This window comes from Carya illinoinensis, chromosome 5 (genome assembly GCF_018687715.1).
Source record: "Carya illinoinensis cultivar Pawnee chromosome 5, C.illinoinensisPawnee_v1, whole genome shotgun sequence".
NCBI classification, from domain to species: Eukaryota; Viridiplantae; Streptophyta; class Magnoliopsida; order Fagales; family Juglandaceae; genus Carya; species Carya illinoinensis.
In genome coordinates this window covers 11,731,175-11,749,918 of record NC_056756.1, presented here as the reverse complement: position 1 = coordinate 11,749,918, position 18,744 = coordinate 11,731,175, and the positions used below count along the sequence as shown (strand labels likewise).

Sequence of the window (18,744 nt, the reverse complement as noted above, 5' to 3'; positions counted from 1 at the left end):
AAGTGGAAACTATTCAAATTTTGAAGAGAGGCAGTGTTTAACGAGACTGATGCTAGTGCTATTATTGATTTAAATCTGAAGAACTTTTTTCTTTCGGTTGGAGACCCGTTCAAGTCCAATTAGGCATTCCCTAGAAGAGGCTTCAAATTATTGCAATTGAGATAGTATTTTAGGATTAAGATTGCTGCCATTGTAATTAGGCAATGGCAGTGAGTAAGAGGGAAAGAGAGAAAATTATAGAAGAATAGATTTCAGAGGGTACGTGAGAAGTTCCCAGACATATTGAACCCCAATATTTATCTCTCCCTCTTAAATCACCATTCGGTGCAATTCCAATGATAGAGAAACCCAATCTCGAACGAATAAGATTCCTCCATTACAGCCTCTAGTTACTTTTAAAACTTAAATATTTCCATCATTTCACTAGAATACTCACTTTTTAAATGAGATAGCTTAGAGCACTAGCATTGGCTTCATAAAAAATTCATGCATTTTCAAATTTTGATAAATTTACTTAAAATAAACTTACATTGGATTCATTAAATAGGTATTTGGAAAGTTTTGAACTACAGTAATTGTTACTCTTCTTTCAAATTTGAAGGTCTACTATTCCACATTCAAACTAATATTTTATTCTAATTTTAATAGACAATATTTTTATTTTATTTTATTCTAAATTAATTGGAAATTAATTATTTAAATACTAAATTAAACTATTAATGTCCATATAATTAGTATAATTACAAAATATGAAAAAAAATTAAAAATATTATTATTAAAAAAATAATATTATATTATTATTTTGATAAATCTAATGGAATTATAGATATGAAAGTTTTAGATTTATGAAAAATGTGTACTTTTTATCAAATTTTAAAAATGAATTTAATGGGTTCAATGTTAATGCTAAAGCCCTTTCCTTCCAGCTCTTTCTCAGCTATCTAAACAGCGATCCTTTCTTCCAAGCAGAGATTATCCATCATTGTATATTGAAATTACACTTTTCTTATCCCCAATCCGCAGACTCGAATCGTTATTAGCCGCGGACTTCCTGTATCTTAGGAAACGCTGGAAAAATGTGCATAAATAAAGTAATATTTATCGTTCCCGTGGAAGTTGAGAAACAGCAAATATTACTTCATAGTACCAACTAGAATGACTGGGCAAAATCTCCGCTGTTTAACACCATACCCAGCCCTTGAAACCTAATGGATCACCCTTCTACCGACCCTATTCCCCAACCTCTTTGAACGTCGTACAACAACCCCCAAGAACCGAAGCATCACTTAAAGACAGAAAACCATTACCTTTTTTGTTTTTGTTTTATGTCTCGTTGGAGAGAGAGAGAGAGAGAGAGAGAGAGAGAGAGAGTAGGCAAACTAAGAATTGTTAATGCAGATTAACAAGACTGCAGAATTATACATTGAATTGTGGTAAGAATATAAGATATATTTAGAGACAGCGAGCAAGGAGATGGTGTTCTTCACGTGCATTTAATCATCGGGAGCTTCACTAGTCTTCACAAACCGGCCCTTGACTCGCTTCCTAGTATCAGCTCTTGCTTTCCTTGACTCGTACCTTATGTGCTTATCATATCTATAAATACAAAAGTTCAAACATTTAGAAACAATTTAGTATAGAAAAATAATAGTAAAAGATGGGGGGCTTCAAATAACCACATGAAATCGTACCTTCGCGTTTTCTTCTTCTCCTTGTAACGTTGCATGGCATTGCCTCTATTCTGTGCCAGCAGCTCCATGTCAGCCTTGGGAGTTGCAGCTGTTCCCACACTGCCACCTCTAACAAAAAAAGATTGTTCCACAAACTCGACATCTTTAGAGGCACCAGAACCTCCTGCTTTACCAAATGCTGAACCTGTGGATGGTCTTCCCATAGGTAGGTTGTTACTCTCCGATGTTGCGGGACCCTGGCTGGCTGATGGGTTTTTCGAATTATTCTGCATAGCCAAAGAAAAGTCTGTCAATCTCTCAACACCCTACTTGTACTAGGATTGTCATGAAGCATTGCACAATGGAAGTAACTATGCTGTTAAGTACTATATGGTTAAGCTTTGGCAATCAATCTGCCAATTCCTGTTGTTCTGACATTCATTCATTTCTGCCAAAGATGTAATACCATTAACAAACAATCTACATAGCCTACCAACATCATACTTTGTTTCCCAATTTCGTGCAGAACTAACATATCTTCACATGAAACAAAGAAATGATCTGAGCCACTGAAACAAGTAGTCATTCGTTTCCTACATTTTTCTTTGAAACTGGATTACAGTCTTTGCAGATACACTTGAGGGAACCTTCCTAAAAAAAGAAGGAAGACTGCTGCATATAGCCCATGCACTTCTCTTAAACGAAAAGTGGGACTGGACAAGAAGAAAAGGACGCAAACCTCAAAGAGGAAAAAACACAGTGGTTCAATATCTTAAACGTTTAAATTCCCCACAAAAACTTATCTGTGATTCGGTTCAATATCTAGACATGATAGATATTTCAGAACTGCCATCCGCACTGATTACCCTCAATATTCCCTAGAACTCGAACCCTACGGTCTGCCGAAAACTAATGAACTATAAAGAAGTCCTCAACGTCTTTAGGGTAAATAATAAAATTAGCAACCACCGACTTTCTGGATTTGACGGTTATGAGCTCCATTTTTTAATTTTGCGATCCACATCACGCACAAGGTGCCACCATTTTCCAAACACAGCCACCTCATAGTGGAAGGTCGCCAGGAAAGATTGCATTGACAACACAATGGCGCATGCAGTAAAAGATTCAATTAAAAAAATAATTATAGATTAATAAAATCTAAAAAGACTTACATTAATCGCCATATCATCATGTGCAGTAGGGCAATTCATCTGGTACAAGTCTCCGAACATTTTTGATTTAGTCAAAGATGTTTCTTTCATAAGTTCACCAAAATTTTTCACCATAAATCCTGCATCATTTACACCATAGGCAGCTTCCAGCGCCTCTGTTTCGTCAAGATACCTCAATCGTCCAAGATTAAAATCCCATATCTGCAGGGGAACATCAACTGAGTATAATCGTTTTGTGTAACCGGTATCAAATACAACCAGTGTTTACATGCCATTAAAATCCACAGTGCCCCATTCTGCGCTACCGGCAAGCGCCTACCAAACAAACCATTCGAGGGTAGCAAAAAAAAAAAAAAAAAGTTTCAATATGAATCTGAAGACCCTGCTTCTGGAAATTTTGAATTTTAACAAATAATAAATGCGGTGACAAATATAATCAACATTTCAATTAATTATACTTACTATGAGTCATGAGAAACAAATTCGTTCGTTATCCAAATAGAAAATACCAGTCTAATTGTTTACACAATCTTAAACACAAACTCGGATTCTAATATAAACTAAAATGATTCAAAACGTTAATTACCTGGGTACTATGACTATAGGGATTAGAACCCCACAACATATCCCCATCCACAATACGATTGTTCTCCTTCGAATCCATCATAAGCAAAGCCGTGAGCGGCGCTTGTGGTTGTTGTTGAGCAACCGGACTCGCACCTACAAATTCATCAACCCCATCAACTCCATTTCCCAGATCCACTACTCCTTCCAAACTCGTTCCCTGCCAATCAGCACTACTCCTCGGCGACTCCGCCGCCAAGCCCTTCTTGAAAAGCTCCACCAGCTGCTTAAACATCACCTGCCTCCGCTTCCCACAGCTCGGACCGTTTTGCTTCTTTGACGCAGTCACGATTTCCCCACCATTCACGCCGAAAATCGCGTTCTCGTTCGGTACAATCAGGTCCTGAAGAGACACCACCCCAGCTCTTGATTTTTCAAACACCCATGAGGACGAGTCGTCCATAGTACCATCGGCCCAATTCAGAATCGAAGGCGCGGACGGATTCAGCTTCTTGTGCTGGAGATCGATGCCCCAGAGAGAAGCCAGCTCGAGGGCCGAGGGGCACCCAGAGAACCCTTCAACCGGATCGCGATCGTGTGAGGCCGACAAGGAGCAGCTGCCGTGGGCGTCCCAATCGCACTCCTGGCACAGCACCAGGTTGTCCGTGGCGCAGCGAACCGAGACCGGCTCCGAGCTACAGTTATCGCAGATCTGAGAGCGGAGGTGCTTCCGGGAGAGCAGGTTCGCCGAGTGCACGTGCTGGTCGCAGAACAAGCAGAGCTTGGCTGAGTCGGCTCTACAGTACAGAACTGCCAGTTGCTCAGTGCAGAAATCGCAGGCCACGCTCTCTCCGGTCCTCGATCCAGGACTCCCCATTTACGTTACCAATTCGGTCCTGCAAACAAACCCTGGTTACTTTGGAGACCCTTCTAATCCACCCCCTCCCCTCCCTTCCAAACTTCAAGCTCTTTCCTTGAAATAACAATAATAATAATGATTAGGAGAGACAATATTCAGCTTTTGGGAGAGTGATAGATAAATTGGGAAAGATGGAGCCCATCTCCGAAAATATCTTTTGACCTTTTTGCTGACCTGGCACGATAGCTCAGCGCATCTTCTTTATCCGTTGTAACATTACTATTCAGAGTTCCACTAACTTGCGGCGACGCTCTATCATGCCCGACACTTCTTATCTGAATCTCGGCCGTTGGGTTTTTTGGCTTTGGACGGTTGGTGAGAATAAGAAAGGCAGAGCCGCTTTTATTAGGTTTGTCATAAATGATTTTTGCCGTCATAAAATATACGTGTTATATATTATTTTTTAAAAAAGTTAAGATTTATATTAAAAAAAATTAATATTTTAATAATAAATTTTAATATTTTTTAAAATCAATATACGAAACTTACCCAACCAAAATATAATATAAGAAGTCCTGTCAATCATATCTAACATTACATTTGTTGAAATATATGGTTTCAGATAATAGGGTTAGTATTAGAAGGGAAAAAAAGATATACATTTTGGTTAGTAATTTACTTATATTTACATTTTAAAATAACCAAAAGACTCGAAGTGCACATCAAATGATATCTTCTCGATGATTGATTTACATATGATTGTTAAGATGGATAAAAATAATGATCAAAATCCCACAACAGCAAAATATAGACATATGAAATTGGTCTAAGTATTATATATAATTGTTTCCATATATATATATATATAAAGCAGTACTTTTCAAGTAAATTTAGTAACATGGAAAATACGAGCTTTCTTACCAATTATTGAGAGTGAATACGAGGGAGGGAATTGGACGGTGAGGCTGAATAAGAGGCCCCACTCATTTCTATCGTGTCCCTTCAAGTAAAATTTATGAATGGATTTTTGGTGAGGGTGGGACCCATATGAAAACGTCAAAAATCACGTGCTGTACTCTGCATCCAGAGACGAGTTAAGAGCTAAGCTAACCTTTTTCGCTAATAATGAGAGAAGACTTGACTCACTCGAGTCGGAGATTGGCGGCTCTTTTTATTTCTCTCTTTCTCTCTCTCTTTCTAAATATAAAGTCAGTAGTCGTCACCCATGACGTCTCTTCCCACCTCTGATTTATATTATCACAGTTCTCCTTTATTTTTCCCTCTTATCTCAACCGACCTATGCTACCCTCGACTTGGCTAAAAAAACATAGACGAAGAAGATAGTGCATAGCAACCTGAAAGATGATACATGACGTAGATGCCGGTACCATAATAGCTCTGCATTACTCTGAGTTTAGAGCCTGCAGAAATGGAAAATTAATATAAAAAACTTGCTGAAAAAGTTAAAAATTACTGATCCAGCAAAGGATGGTCCGATGCATAAATGGTCAGTAAATAATAAATATCCCTGCATATAATTTATGATCTTTTATACTAATTTAAAAAAAAAAAAACAAACACTCACAGCCCAGAGTCGCATACTTGGCATTTGCTTCCCTCTTATACATATGTTACCAGTGTCATTTTTGTTTTTTCCTCAACAAGATAAAACATTAAGAGGTAAACTAGCAATTACAAAACACAAATTTTAATAAAGTGAGAGTCTTTTACAGCCTTTCTAAAATTTACATATTACAACATTAAAAAAAAAAAATTTGTAATCAAAAGTTTAACTCCCACCTACTTTCCTCTAAGAGAGATCGCTTGGTAACAATTATTATATAGTCTGTGAAACGAACTATAGACTTACGGCTAGAAGCTATAATAAATGATTATTGTGTACTATAATGTGTTGGTTTGGATTGACTAGAAGAAACTTTCACTCGATTATTGATTAAGAAAAGCGAGAACATAGGAAAGCAACTAGAAACTATGTCGAATCACCTAAGAGGGGCCAATACAGGAGGTGGCAGCGCATGTAGGACACGTGCGCACTATTGGAGTGGAATGGATAGGTAGATTTGAAGGATCCGAAACCTATAAAGTCTGAGGGGCCGCGCGTGGCTTCAAAAGCAGCCCCCAGATGCGACGATGTGTGGATGTTATACATGGGATAAGCCACAAGTGTGATGAACATGCCGAGCAAAAGAGCGGATTTCTTCAGCGAACTAGAAAATTAGAGATTGGAGAGGCAAAAAAAGTAGTGAATGTTGGTCGGAGGTCACCGAAAAATAGGAGATCGACAAGTTTCGACGCCATGGAGAAAAACCTAAGACAAAAACCAGGAAAAAAAAAACCAAAGCAAGAAAAGGTAAAATGAAAAAGCTGCTATGGTTGGCTAGGGGAGGAGGTGGGTGGAGCCGAAGCTCCAAACCCCCTTCGCCCAATGAATTGAAAAAAAAAAAAAAAAATTGGCTAAGGCAAAGGGGTTTCCCCTGGTAGAGAGAAAAATGTGTATTATTATCGGTGTTATTTGAATGTGTGAAATTGTCTATAATTATGTTAATTATCTAGAGTCTCCGCTCTCGTACCTATCCTTCTTGTTTAGATTGGTCTTTTTGACATTCTTTGAAGGGTGTAAGGGCAAATTTAGTTATATAAAATTAAACCATGTCATTTCATATTATCTCATATAATCATTATATTTTTTTCAAATTTTCACACAAAATATAATAAACATATTAACTTTTTGAAATTTTAAAACAAAACTATTATTAAAAAATTATATTATAATAATATTTTATTAAACTTTTAATAAAGCATCTTATCTCATCTCATTTTAACTCCATAATCAAACAAGGCCTTAGGCTTTTTGTGGGTTAAATATCATGAAAGATAAATGTTGTCGTTATAAAGATCAAACTCTACAAAAAGTATAAATTAACATGATTTCATTTAATATATTAGATCTATTTTAAAATAAAAATAATCTTATAATCTAACATATCATATTAAATTATTTCAATTTATAAATTTTATTTTTATAAATTGAACATATTTGTAGCTAAAATAATTTTGATCATGAATGTGATCCACACACAATATGATAACATGGTTTCATTGCCATGAAAATTATTTATACAAATATTAATTTTTAATAACGTGGCTAGCATCTTAGCTTAAGATGAAAAGATTACACGAGACTATCTAATATAGAATACTTAATCCGTACTTGATGGTTAGTTTCTAAATAAAAATGCATGGGTTCTCTTAACTTTGATTTCTACAAGCTTTCTTTTGCGAGTCATCCCCATGCAGTAAATTGTGGTTGACAGCTAGCGAAAGAACGCTACTCGATCACATCACAACATCGAAGAAGAACTCGAATGGCTAAACCCGGTAATTTGTCCGTCCTAGTAGCGTATATAATTTGTTACAATAACGATATATATTGCAAAAATCATCCTCGGACTACCGCTCCAAAGCGGCAGAGATGGAAGGCCGGTACTGGTAGCGAGCTGTGTTACTGTACCATGCACCTTTGTAGACTACGGGCAGCGCGCAGAGTCCGGCCACAAACCAACCAACAAACCATGTTTATCATCACATGTGAAGTTAGCGTAAACAATTGTCTCGAACAAACCAATCAACGACTTCTCACGTTCTTTAACGCCTGCGTCACATCACCGTCTACACACACTACCCCTGGTTGGCCTAAGAGTTCGTGCCCTTTGTTACCAGATTAAGATTGCTCACTGTCAAGTCTAAAATTTAATTAAAATGTTATGTTTTGATCATAATAAGAAGTTTTAACTAGATTGGCCTATATCGGATTAGTTATTCTTTAAGTCTAAAAATTAATATAATATTATTATTTTAATAATATTTGATAATTTTTTTTTAATATTTTACAAATATACTACATAATATTAGACTATCTATCTTAAAATCTAAATAATAATAAAATATTTTATATTTTAATAATATTTTTTTAGTATTTTATAAATACACTTCATATATTAGTTAATAACTTTATTAAATAAATTATTATTTAACTATTTAACTACAAATTATTATAAATATACTATTTTTTTTCTCAACTTAATTATTCAATAAATATATTTTACCAACCATTTACCCAACATAGTAAACAATAGTCATGTTGTAAAAATAGTTGACATTGAAACAATACATATATCCATGCTATGTTAGAAAAAAAAATACAAAGATATCAAAAAAATTACTCAATTAGTTAGAAAGAGCTACTATGTTTTGAAATAACACTAACATTCATAATTCTCTATTTGCATATTTTCAATATATTCCGCAAATGTATAAACTAACAGTTCACAAAAAACCTCATTACAGTTCACTAATGTACCCCAAAACATTTCACTACAAACCAACAGTCCACTAATTATTAAAACAGTACTAATTACTAAAACAATCCATTAATTTAGTTGCTACATAGCCACATGTTTATCCAATCCACATGTGGCTGGGCAGCCGCTAATAATTCAAAAAAAATCTGAACTACCAACATTAGAAATTAGACACCTCCATAAGGTGTTGAATGAGATGTAGATGTCCCCCCAATATCCTTCCCCCATTCCTCAAAAATTTTCCGTTGAATATAGCCAAAATATTCTCATTGCATGACATTCAGGCCACTTAGATCTAGTAACATCATCTTTACCTCGAATTTCTTTTTTTTTAATTCAAATGCTGCTGATCTTTCTATGTCTGCCTTAAGGGTCACATTTCTACACTCTTCCATGGTCGTTGCTCTATCCTCAGTCATTTTAGTTAAGATAGTCTTGATCTCACCATTGTTGCCTTCCATGGATTTCCGCTTCCTCTCCCTTACTTTGGTCAACATTAACAACATAAGACACTTTTTCAGGTGACCTTCTCTTCTTACTAAGGGTGGAAATGTGTTGCTGCTATTTTGGTTGGTGCCTCAAAAGACACCAACAGTGCTCCATTGTGAAATTACTCCATAGCATCTCTTTGTACAACACCTTCGCTTTCACAATCTACAAAGGTGAAAGAAATATTTGTTAGTTTTTAAGTAAGTCCATTACAAATCAAATGAAAAAAGGGAATAGGGTACATACCTTGTCTTGCTCCGTTGTATCATTCGGGTACAATGACTCTACCTGTGTTATATATGCACAAAATTTATTTGTCAATTTTTGAATCGTGGACCACCGATTAATCAAAGAGCCCTCAGAACGGTAGACAATATTCAGTTTTTTATATTCATGATAAAATGTGGTAATTTTTTTCCATATTTGAGTGGAATTTTGATCAATACCCTTATCACATTGATATTAATATTGAGCCAAGTTGAGACGAAGAGGTTATCATCTTCAACAGTGAAATATGCATCTTGTTGAACTTTGTTTGAAAGATGGTCTCTTTTTACCATCATTTGGATTTGTTTTGACAACAACATTATCATGTTGCATTGGAATGCTATTACAACCTCCTCCTTCACTTTGTAATAGAGTGGTGAAGAATGAATCATCATCAAAATAATAGAGTGGTGAAGAATGAATCATCATTAAAATATGTGTCCATCTTTGAAAAATATGTAATTTTCAAGGAGTCAGACAAGTTGCCCAATAGTCAAGTCCAATATTACATCCTTGGCATCATATTGCTAAGAATTATAAAGCATCTCAACATCACATTACAATATCTCAGTCCATATATAATTTTGTAGAAACAAAGGAGAACAGCCCACATGGAAACCAAAGGTTGAATTGAATAATTGATATAACTCTACTATTTAGCAAGACAACATGTAAAATACCATCAGAAAAAAAAAAATACCAGCAAAGAAGTTAATGGTTCATCCGAAAGCTGTAGATAAATACATTTGCATATCAAACTTCCAATGTTGCATATGAAATTCATTTTCATTTATTTAGCAAGACCTTATGATATTACCTTAAATTCATTTGCATATCAAACTTCCAATGTTGCCTCATTTTCATTCATTTTCATCTGAAAGCTGGCAATGGTAATTACTTTTCTGTACTCAGTCTTCTTTTGATAGTGACCAGAATTTAACAAAGAAAGAGGTGGTCTTGTTGGACTTACTCTGTTGTTGAAACAATTTTGTAGTGTGTTTATTGTACATGGCTTAGACAATGCTTCTGCTTTAAATGTAGAAATTTGGTCTCTGGTCTCTAAATGAGAAAGTTTGTAAATCTGGTCATATTAAGAGGTGGTCTAAAAATGTGCTTATTGGAAAATCCAGTCAATTAGCTAAGTAAGAGGAAGTACTAATCTATTATCTGTATTGTATCAGCATCTTATTCTAGTCTCTAGAGGTAAATCCATTTCCTTCTAATATGCTTTAGCTCAAAAATCTAAACGATAGTGACTTCTCTTGGAAAAAGGAAGCACACTTTCCCATAGTTACATCATTTGATAGCAATGCCTTTAGGGATCATACTTTAATAATTATTTGAACTTTCAAGGGGATTCTGTGGCATTTTCTTGAAGGTAATATCATAAGATCTTGAGGTGTGAATCTGTGCATTTGAGGGGTATTAAGAATACCAAAACTTTGTTATTTAAGGAAGAAAGAAAACATTGGAAGTTTGATATGCAACTACATCATGTACATCCTTCTTTGGTAGATAAATACATTTGCATATCAAGCTTCCAATGTTGCCTCATTTAACAACTACATCATGTACATCCTTCTTTGGTTGAGTGCATAAGATTTGTCAATGGTTTGGAATGAATGTTCTTCAGGCTCATAATATCACCCCAAAACTTAGTATTGTAGTTAATGGTTAATACTAATTGTATTAATTCCCTTCTTCTAGTATGTATTTTAAGTTAGATATTGATGCATTCCTAGCCTTCAATTCCTCTATACCTTTCAATACTATTAAAAAAAATGAAGTTAAAAGTAAAAAGAAGAAAGGAAATTACCAAAGTTTCAAATTTTGAATCGGGCAGATCCTTTCTTAAAGAAAGAGCTACTATGTTCATTTGGAAAATCACTAAAGTTAGCACACTAGCTACAACTGAGAATTTACTGCATAAGTGAAGTCTGGAAAAGCAAACAACATTGAAAAGCAATATTTAATCTCAAATTTTCCTCCAGTAGAGTTAATATTGAATCAGTTATCAGGTTTACAAAAAAAAACATGTCCAGTTTCTCAATAGACAAACAATATACCAAAACAATAGTAGATTGTCCAAAACACCGTGAAGAAAAAATAATAGACAAACAATAGCAGTAACAGCCCGCTAGAAATTCAATTGTGAAATTTCTATTAATTTTAAGAATCTAGTGAAAACCCCATAAGTTTTCACGAATCCATTAATCATATAGGTTTTTGTCTAACTACATAGTTAGTGTTATTATTTACTATGGTATCAGAAGTGTGTTTTTGATTATTGGAGATAGTTAGAAGTGTCAAAATGTATTATGGTTTGTGCCATTAGACTCGGAGGGTTATTTAAAGTCTTATGGCGCAATAACATTTTTTCATATTTTCGGTCAAAACGTCTGTTTAAAATTGTAGATATTATTGGATAAAAAGAAATATCTTGAGGTAATTTTCTTGGATATTATTGGGTAAAAATATCTTGAGTTGATTTTTGTAGATATTATTAGGTAAGAGAGTCCTACACTCCACTCTCACTCCGGTAAGAGAGTCCTACACTTAACTCTCACTTCGGGTAAGAGAGTCCTACACTTAACTCTCACTCCAGCCTCATCTCTTCCATATCTTATCCACAAATATCTCCAGCCATCCCTCCCCACGAAATTATCTTCATTTATGCTTTCTATTGAAAGAATACCAAACACTCTCTCTCGGACAGCTTTTAGGAGTTCTTTTGCACACCCATTTCGAAGCTTTTGTAAGTGTTTTATCATAAAATCTCCTTCATATAAGTTGTTCCTCTTTGAGTCTAGTTTCCGTAGATGTATTTTTCGTATCATTCCATGGTCATTTGGTTGGTCAAAAGTATTTTTAACCATAGAAAGGTCATTCTAGGCGTGAATCTGGAGAGTATGTTATAGTTTGGAGTTTTTGACCAAGCTAATGGATAGATATTGGTCCGAAATTTTTATGGAGTATTGTTAACATGTATATATGACTATTGGTTGAGGATTTTTGCATGATTAAAAGTTTTGATGAAAGATTTTCTTAGATTTAGAAACTTAGAAACTGGAAGAGGAAAAACAGTTTCTGTTTTGAGAAAGTTTAACTCTTTGGTGGTCTAAACCTATTCTAATGATTTTAATAATTTATTGGAGGATCCTAAGTATCTTATATACATGTTATATTATTATTTTGAAGATATTTGATGTTAGTTTCAAAGATATGAAATTTTATGCAAAGAGATATTCAAATAAGCCAAAGTGTGGATATTCTTGGCTAAATTTATGGTTTGGTTAATTTCTAACCATGTGATCTTGAATTAGAAGCTTATATATGTTTTAGGACATCTTTTTAAACCATGTGATGGTTTGGTTTGAAGATCATATGATTATAAGTCATAGATCAAGAGATTTATCAAAACTAGTTGAGGAAAAAGTTTCTTTTTTTAGACTAAGTGTAAAACCAAAAACTCCAAATGTTATTTTGTGATTTTGGTGACTTTAGTTCGATGATTTAAAGCATGGTTGATGTTAGGATGATATTATGAATATGTTAGAAGTAAGATTTGATTTTTGAAATTCTTGGAGATGTTTTGATTTAAGGTCAAAACTTGTGATTCAAGTGCTTGGATCTTTTTACAAAAAAGTTTGGTGTTAATTATTAGCTTTTTCTAAATGGATGTTTTAAGTATGATTTTGAACTTAGGATTGGAAGATGTTTGTTGCAAAATTTTGGTTTAAGCATGAGTTTTGAAATTGGAAGGAATTGCAACAAAAATCAAGGGAAATGGCCTATGGATGTTTCAGCCATAATGTGTTCTTCATAGTTGTGTTTTGTTTTAAATTTTTCTGAGTTGATATTTAAGTTTAGGACAAAATTTACATGAGGAATGTAAATTTTGGAAACTTTTGGAGTTAGTATGCAAAATCCTTAAGTTATGGGTAAAACGGTCATTTTCTCACATGTAGAGAGTAAAATGAAAATTTTACTCTTTAAGTTAGTATTTTCCATATTTCAAATTATTAGTGATTTAGTTCTAACTTTTAGAATCACTAATTACAGTTCCTCGTGATCGCACTTGAAGTTTTATAAGAAACGCGGAGATCGAGGTAAGTTAGCTTTTAACTTACTAGCAGTCTACTGTGTATGTGTGCTAAGTAAAAGAACTACAGTGTATGTATGTACGTTATCATATGTGTCATGCCATGTCAAGTTATCATGTAATTGTCTATTGTACAGAATTTATTCTGTCATCAATTTTTATCTGTTACATAATATATTCTGTTATATATTACTGTACATTACAAGTACGTCATGCTAAGTATGTCATCCATTACATGTAAGTCAAGTCATGTAATATTCACTGTTGCAAGTATGTCATGTTAAATATGTTGTCTATTATATGTTATGCCATGTTACGAAATGTTTATATCTCAAGTTGGTCATGTATTCTAAGTTATGTTCAAGTCACGTTATGTTACGTCAGGACTTCAGTCCTTTCGTATTCCGGTCACATTTCATCTTGAGTACATTATGATGTGTAGAATACATGGGGCCACAACAACTGTGGAGTATGTATTTTTAATGTTAAGTCAAGTTTGTGTAGAATACATGGGGCCACAACAACTGTGGAGTATGTATTTAACTACAATTGTGATGCGTAAAATACATGGGGCCACAACAACTGTGGAGTATGTATTTTTCATGTTAAGTCAAGTTTGTGTAGAATACATGGGGCCACAACAACTGTGGAGTATGTATTTACACGTAGAATACATGGGGCCACAACAACTGTGGAGTATGTATTTTTCATGTTAATTCAAGTTTCAGAGCAAGTTTATGCTAAGTCAAGTTCAGTTCATGTTTCAATTTAAGTTATGTCAATTATGCTATGTTGTACGCTAAGTTATTCTTTAATTACTTATGAATTTGATTATGCATTTATGCTTTTACTGTCATCCATGCATCATTAGTCTGTGTGGAAGTTTTTTGTTAACTTGCTGAGATTTGTAATCAAATCTCACTGTGGTAGTCCCAACTACCATTCCTCCCGAATGGTAGATCTTGTTACAGGACCTGAAGGAGGACCAGGAGCTGACTAACTAGACACAGTCGACTGAACGACGGTGCGTCGTTAATGTTAATATAGTAGTTAAATTACTACTTGTACGATGGAGTTGCATCTCCAGTACTTTTGGATCATAACTATTTTGGAATAGTGCTGTGATCTTAGTTATTCAATGGATCTTTATGTATGAAGTATGTTTTAAGTATTGGGATATTTTCAGTTTGGTGCATAGTATTGCTAAAAAAAAAAATTATCCGCTGCGAATATTGCATAATATTAGATGCATGTTAGGATTATTGCATCTTATATGTCATGAACGGGGGCAGGTAACCTTGTGTTGCATGTCTCGACGCTTCAAATGTCCGTCCGATCCCAAACGGAATTTGGGGGTGTCACAATAGCAATGTTTGTGGAGACCATACCATTATAGAGAAACTAAGGCAATACACTAACCAAGTTTCCTCATAATCATTGTTACTTTCAGACTTGCACTAGCAATGTCCCAATGCAACAAAGAAGGAATTGAACACTAGCAAATGCTAACAATAGCAGTACGTGATTGCTTTGTTATAAACCATACCCAAGAACAATATGCCAAAACAAATAATCATCTGTAAATAGTTGCCCACAAAAATATTATGGAAAATTTAATAGAAAATATCCCGTGTACCATTTCATCCTAAAAAAAAAAAAAAGACAAAGCATTTATCCAAACAGATGCTATTGGTAGTGGTAGATTGTGGAGGAAGAAGAACCTTTGGCGTGATTCGTGGAGCAAGCCGATGCTGAGCAATTGATTTGACCTGGATGGGCAAAAGAGGATGTGATTCAATTGAGCTGTTAAAGAGAAAATAAAAATCGAAGAAGAGGGAGAGAAGAGGGATGCAGCACGACGGACAGAACATCTTCAATAGAGAAGAGGGAGAGAAGAGTGAGGAAGAGAGAGGAAGAGGGGCTTACTTTCGAGAGGTTGGAGATGACGGGGTCCGTTGGAAAAGGTGATCGGTGGAGAAATTAGGGGTTGCATTGGGCAATGGCTAGGCCATTGCTAATGCCAATGCTCTTAGGGCATCCTCATTGCTTGGCCAAATGAGGTGTTTGGTCAAATTTTACATAATTTGGCCCAAAAACTCATCACATTGAATTGAGCAAATTCAAAATATTATGGACTTTTACTACAGTCCGTGACCAAATATGAAAGATCATTTTCATTCACCAAATAATAAAATATTGTTTTCTCACTCCAACAGACCAAGCGGGATATAGGAAACTACTAGACGTGGGAAGAAATATTTAGTCCCTTCATTCGGTATCGAACTCCCTTTCTCCTCTTTTTTTCTCTCTATCTCTCTTGATTCGCACAGACAATGCCCCTTCACGACCCACGGCTGCGCCCGTCCACTCCCACAGCTACGCCCCTCCACTCTCTCTCTCTCTCTCTCTCTCTCTCTCTCTCTCTCTCTCTCTCCCGATCTGTAAATTTTCTCAAATTATTTTTTTTAGGTTCTCGATTTTTCTTGGATTCATGTCTATCGATTTCTCAGTTCTTACCCTATCTATTGTCTATCAATTTCTCGATTGTTACTAAACTGAGACAGTGATGTAGAAGTGGGATTGACAGTTAGGGTTTTTGATTTTGGGATTAACAATTAGGGTTTGCTTGATTTCCTCTGTTTTTCGATTATTGGATTTGGTTGAAAAATGGTTACCCTCTCTCTTCTTGATAAGGTTTGATGCTAAGTTTGGTTGAGGTGTGGGATAACTGAGTTTAAGAGCACAAATCACAGTCACCTACCCTCTATTATTAGTACATCCCTTTACTATTTTGCCTTCAAGATGAGGAAACTGAAAATCAAGTATTTCAAGAATTTATAGAAGAAAAAGATAAAAAAAAAAAAAGAAAAAAAAAAGAAAGATATACTTTTAACATGTCAGAGAATCCTAGAACCAAAAATTGTAACAGGTGAAAGAATTAGAAAGAAACAAAATTTTAGTTGCTTGGCTGGGTAAAGATTTAACATTTCCTAAGTAAAAAGAGAGAGGAAAATTCACTTTCACCCTTGAACAAATAGGTTTTTACACTTTCAACCTAATTTATGAAAATTGACACATCTACTCTCAAACTACCAAAAAGTCATATATAAGGTGCACCCATCTATTAAGAATTGACCGATAGGTCAGATGTTTGCAACTTTAGCTACGTACAAATAATAAAGAACTTGAGGGTGTAATGCATTAGTTGTGGTAGTTTGGAGGTGTACAGTCACCCTTTTATATGTCTTGTATACTTGGGTATCAATAGAATTCTTGTTACGGATAAAATATATATATATATATATATAAATATTGAGTGTAGAAAGTCTACCCTACCTTTGGAAGAAATTATTTTGTTTGTACAAGACGATACAAAAAAAAAAAAAAGGATAATTGAAAATAAAACTTGGGTGATGTGCATGTTAGAATTCAAAAAGCTTCACAGAAACTACCTTTTAGTATCGTATTGGTTTTGGTATTGAGTGATGTGCATGTTAGTATTGATATTGGTTTTATGTTATAGCTTGTATCGTATTATCCTTTTAGTATATTTTATTAGTTAAAACTATTGGTTTCAGAACCTGTTTAAAACAAAATAGTTAATAGTCAACATTTCTTTTTTTAAAGTGTTGTGTGTGTAGAAGTCAGAATCCGTTTTAAACAAAATAGTTAATAGTCAACCTATTTCTTTTAGTCATTTTCGCTTATTGTTTTGACTGTCTCCCCTACTTACTTGCTGACTGTTGACTTTATTACTTGCTGACTGTTTTATGAAGGATGGATTCATACTTATTGGACGATCCTGTTTTTTACCACACTATTGCAAAGTGGTAGAGAAGGTATTAACAACACCCCATGACTCGTGTCTTGCATGATAATGTTGAGGTTGAGATTGAAGTGACACAACCTGAAGAACAAGTAAGGGCACGAACTAAACTATCCTAATGAGGTGTGTCCTTCACCTTGGAGGAAGACAACCTCCTTATATCAGGATGACTCAACATTAGTATAGACGCTATTAAGGAGACAAATCAAAAGTCTACCCAATTGTGGATAAGAATTCATGATTATTTCAATATTTATAAAAAACCTAATTGGCCTGAACGTTTTGTGGGGTTGTTGACTAATCAATAGTCAACTATCCAAAAAGCCACAAACAAGTTTTGTGGTTACTTAGCCCAAGTCAAATCAATGCATCTAAGCGATATTAATGAACAAGACAATGTATGTTTCTAATTATCATAAATTTGGATTGTAATATGTACTAATATTTTTATTATTGGTGTTTAGATTGACAAGGCAAAGGTATTGTACCGATCAACACAAAAAAACAACTATAATTTGGATCATTGTTGGAACTTATTGAGGTACCAACCAAAGTGGCAAGTGCATATGAATAATTTGCCAACAAAGAGAAAGACAGGCTGCTCTACCGTTCTAGCTTCCAATGCCATAGATATAGAGGAAAATGAGAGCATGTCTACCAATTTGGAGAGGCCACTATGCAAAAAATCTGAAAAAGAAAGGGAAAGGAAAAGGAAACGCGAAGAATCTTCACCTAATCAATTTGATGAGAAGTTAAGTAATATGGAAAGTGATAGGAGGATAGCGATGATTGAGCGACGAGAGGCGGCAATTCGAGCTGATAGTGACAGTGTTAAGATAATCTCACTTAAGAAGAAGAAGATGAAGATGGAAATCATGATGTTGAATGTTGATAACATGAATGCAGTGCAGCAAGAATATCTCAAGTCAATTCAAATTAAAATTCTAGAGAAACATAGGAATGAATGGAATGAAATGTACTAGCTGGAGGAGGGAGAAGTGCATTGAAAAGTTGCTGTTTTGCACACTTGGTAATATATTGTTCATTGTAAAAATATTTGGTATTTACTTTTTTTGGTTAATAAACTGAAGAGTTGATGGTTTTGCATACCTGAAAATCTTAGTAGTTGTTATTTTTGGTAAATTCCTGAGATTAATATTGCTTAATCCTGTGTTTTGCAGTAGGTACTAATTTTTTTATGAAATATTATTTTTTGGATGGAAGACTATTTTTTGGAACTTCATGACAGATTGAAACTTTATGACTGATTTTTTGGATGTATTTGGTGACACTTGTAACTGCAGTTATGTGTAATCTAGGGGTTTCTTTTTTTGCTGTTGTACATGGTAACGAAGTACAGATTTATGTATTTCCTCTAGGTATTTATGTAGGTATTTTTTGTAATTAAGATGA

The 18,744-nt window shown here is 34.6% G+C and overlaps 2 protein-coding genes across 3 annotated transcripts; one reads left to right on the top strand and one right to left on the bottom strand.

Annotated features, from left to right (window-relative positions):
- Positions 1–1,371: 1,371 nt before the first annotated feature.
- LOC122308765 (zinc finger protein CONSTANS-LIKE 14-like) lies at positions 1,372–4,402 on the bottom strand. Its single transcript, XM_043121974.1, has 4 exons — positions 3,429–4,402; positions 2,843–3,043; positions 1,692–1,957; positions 1,372–1,596 (listed from the first exon to the last, which is right to left on the bottom strand). Exons 1-4 carry the CDS (start codon positions 4,281–4,283, stop codon positions 1,494–1,496), a joined length of 1,425 nt encoding a protein of 474 aa, XP_042977908.1. The 5' UTR covers positions 4,284–4,402; the 3' UTR covers positions 1,372–1,493.
- Positions 4,403–16,971: 12,569 nt separating this feature from the next.
- On the top strand, positions 16,972–18,744 carry LOC122308785. Of its 2 annotated transcripts, none has more exons than XM_043121998.1 (2): positions 16,972–17,344; positions 17,796–18,744. In XM_043121998.1, the coding sequence occupies exons 1-2, from the start codon at positions 17,276–17,278 to the stop codon at positions 18,312–18,314; spliced, it is 588 nt and encodes a 195-aa protein (XP_042977932.1). In that variant the 5' UTR covers positions 16,972–17,275; the 3' UTR covers positions 18,315–18,744. The 2 variants fall into 2 exon arrangements, with proteins under 2 accessions (XP_042977932.1, XP_042977933.1); XM_043121999.1 differs by having other exon boundaries at positions 16,972–17,423.

Bases quoted from the DNA above. Each gene is read 5' to 3' on its own strand.
- LOC122308765 (XM_043121974.1), bottom strand. From the start codon at position 4,283: ATGGGGAGTCCTGGATCGAGGACCGGAGAGAGCGTGGCCTGCGATTTC. The intron at 1,958-2,842 runs GTAAGTCTTTTT...TTGGCTATGCAG, and splicing joins ATGATGATATGGCGATTAAT to AATAATTCGAAAAACCCATC. The intron at 1,597-1,691 runs GTACGATTTCAT...TTGTATTTATAG, and splicing joins GAGAAGAAGAAAACGCGAAG to ATATGATAAGCACATAAGGT.
- LOC122308785 (XM_043121998.1), top strand. From the start codon at position 17,276: ATGAAGGATGGATTCATACTTATTGGACGATCCTGTTTTTTACCACAC. The intron at 17,345-17,795 runs GTATTAACAACA...ATTGGTGTTTAG, and splicing joins ATTGCAAAGTGGTAGAGAAG to ATTGACAAGGCAAAGGTATT.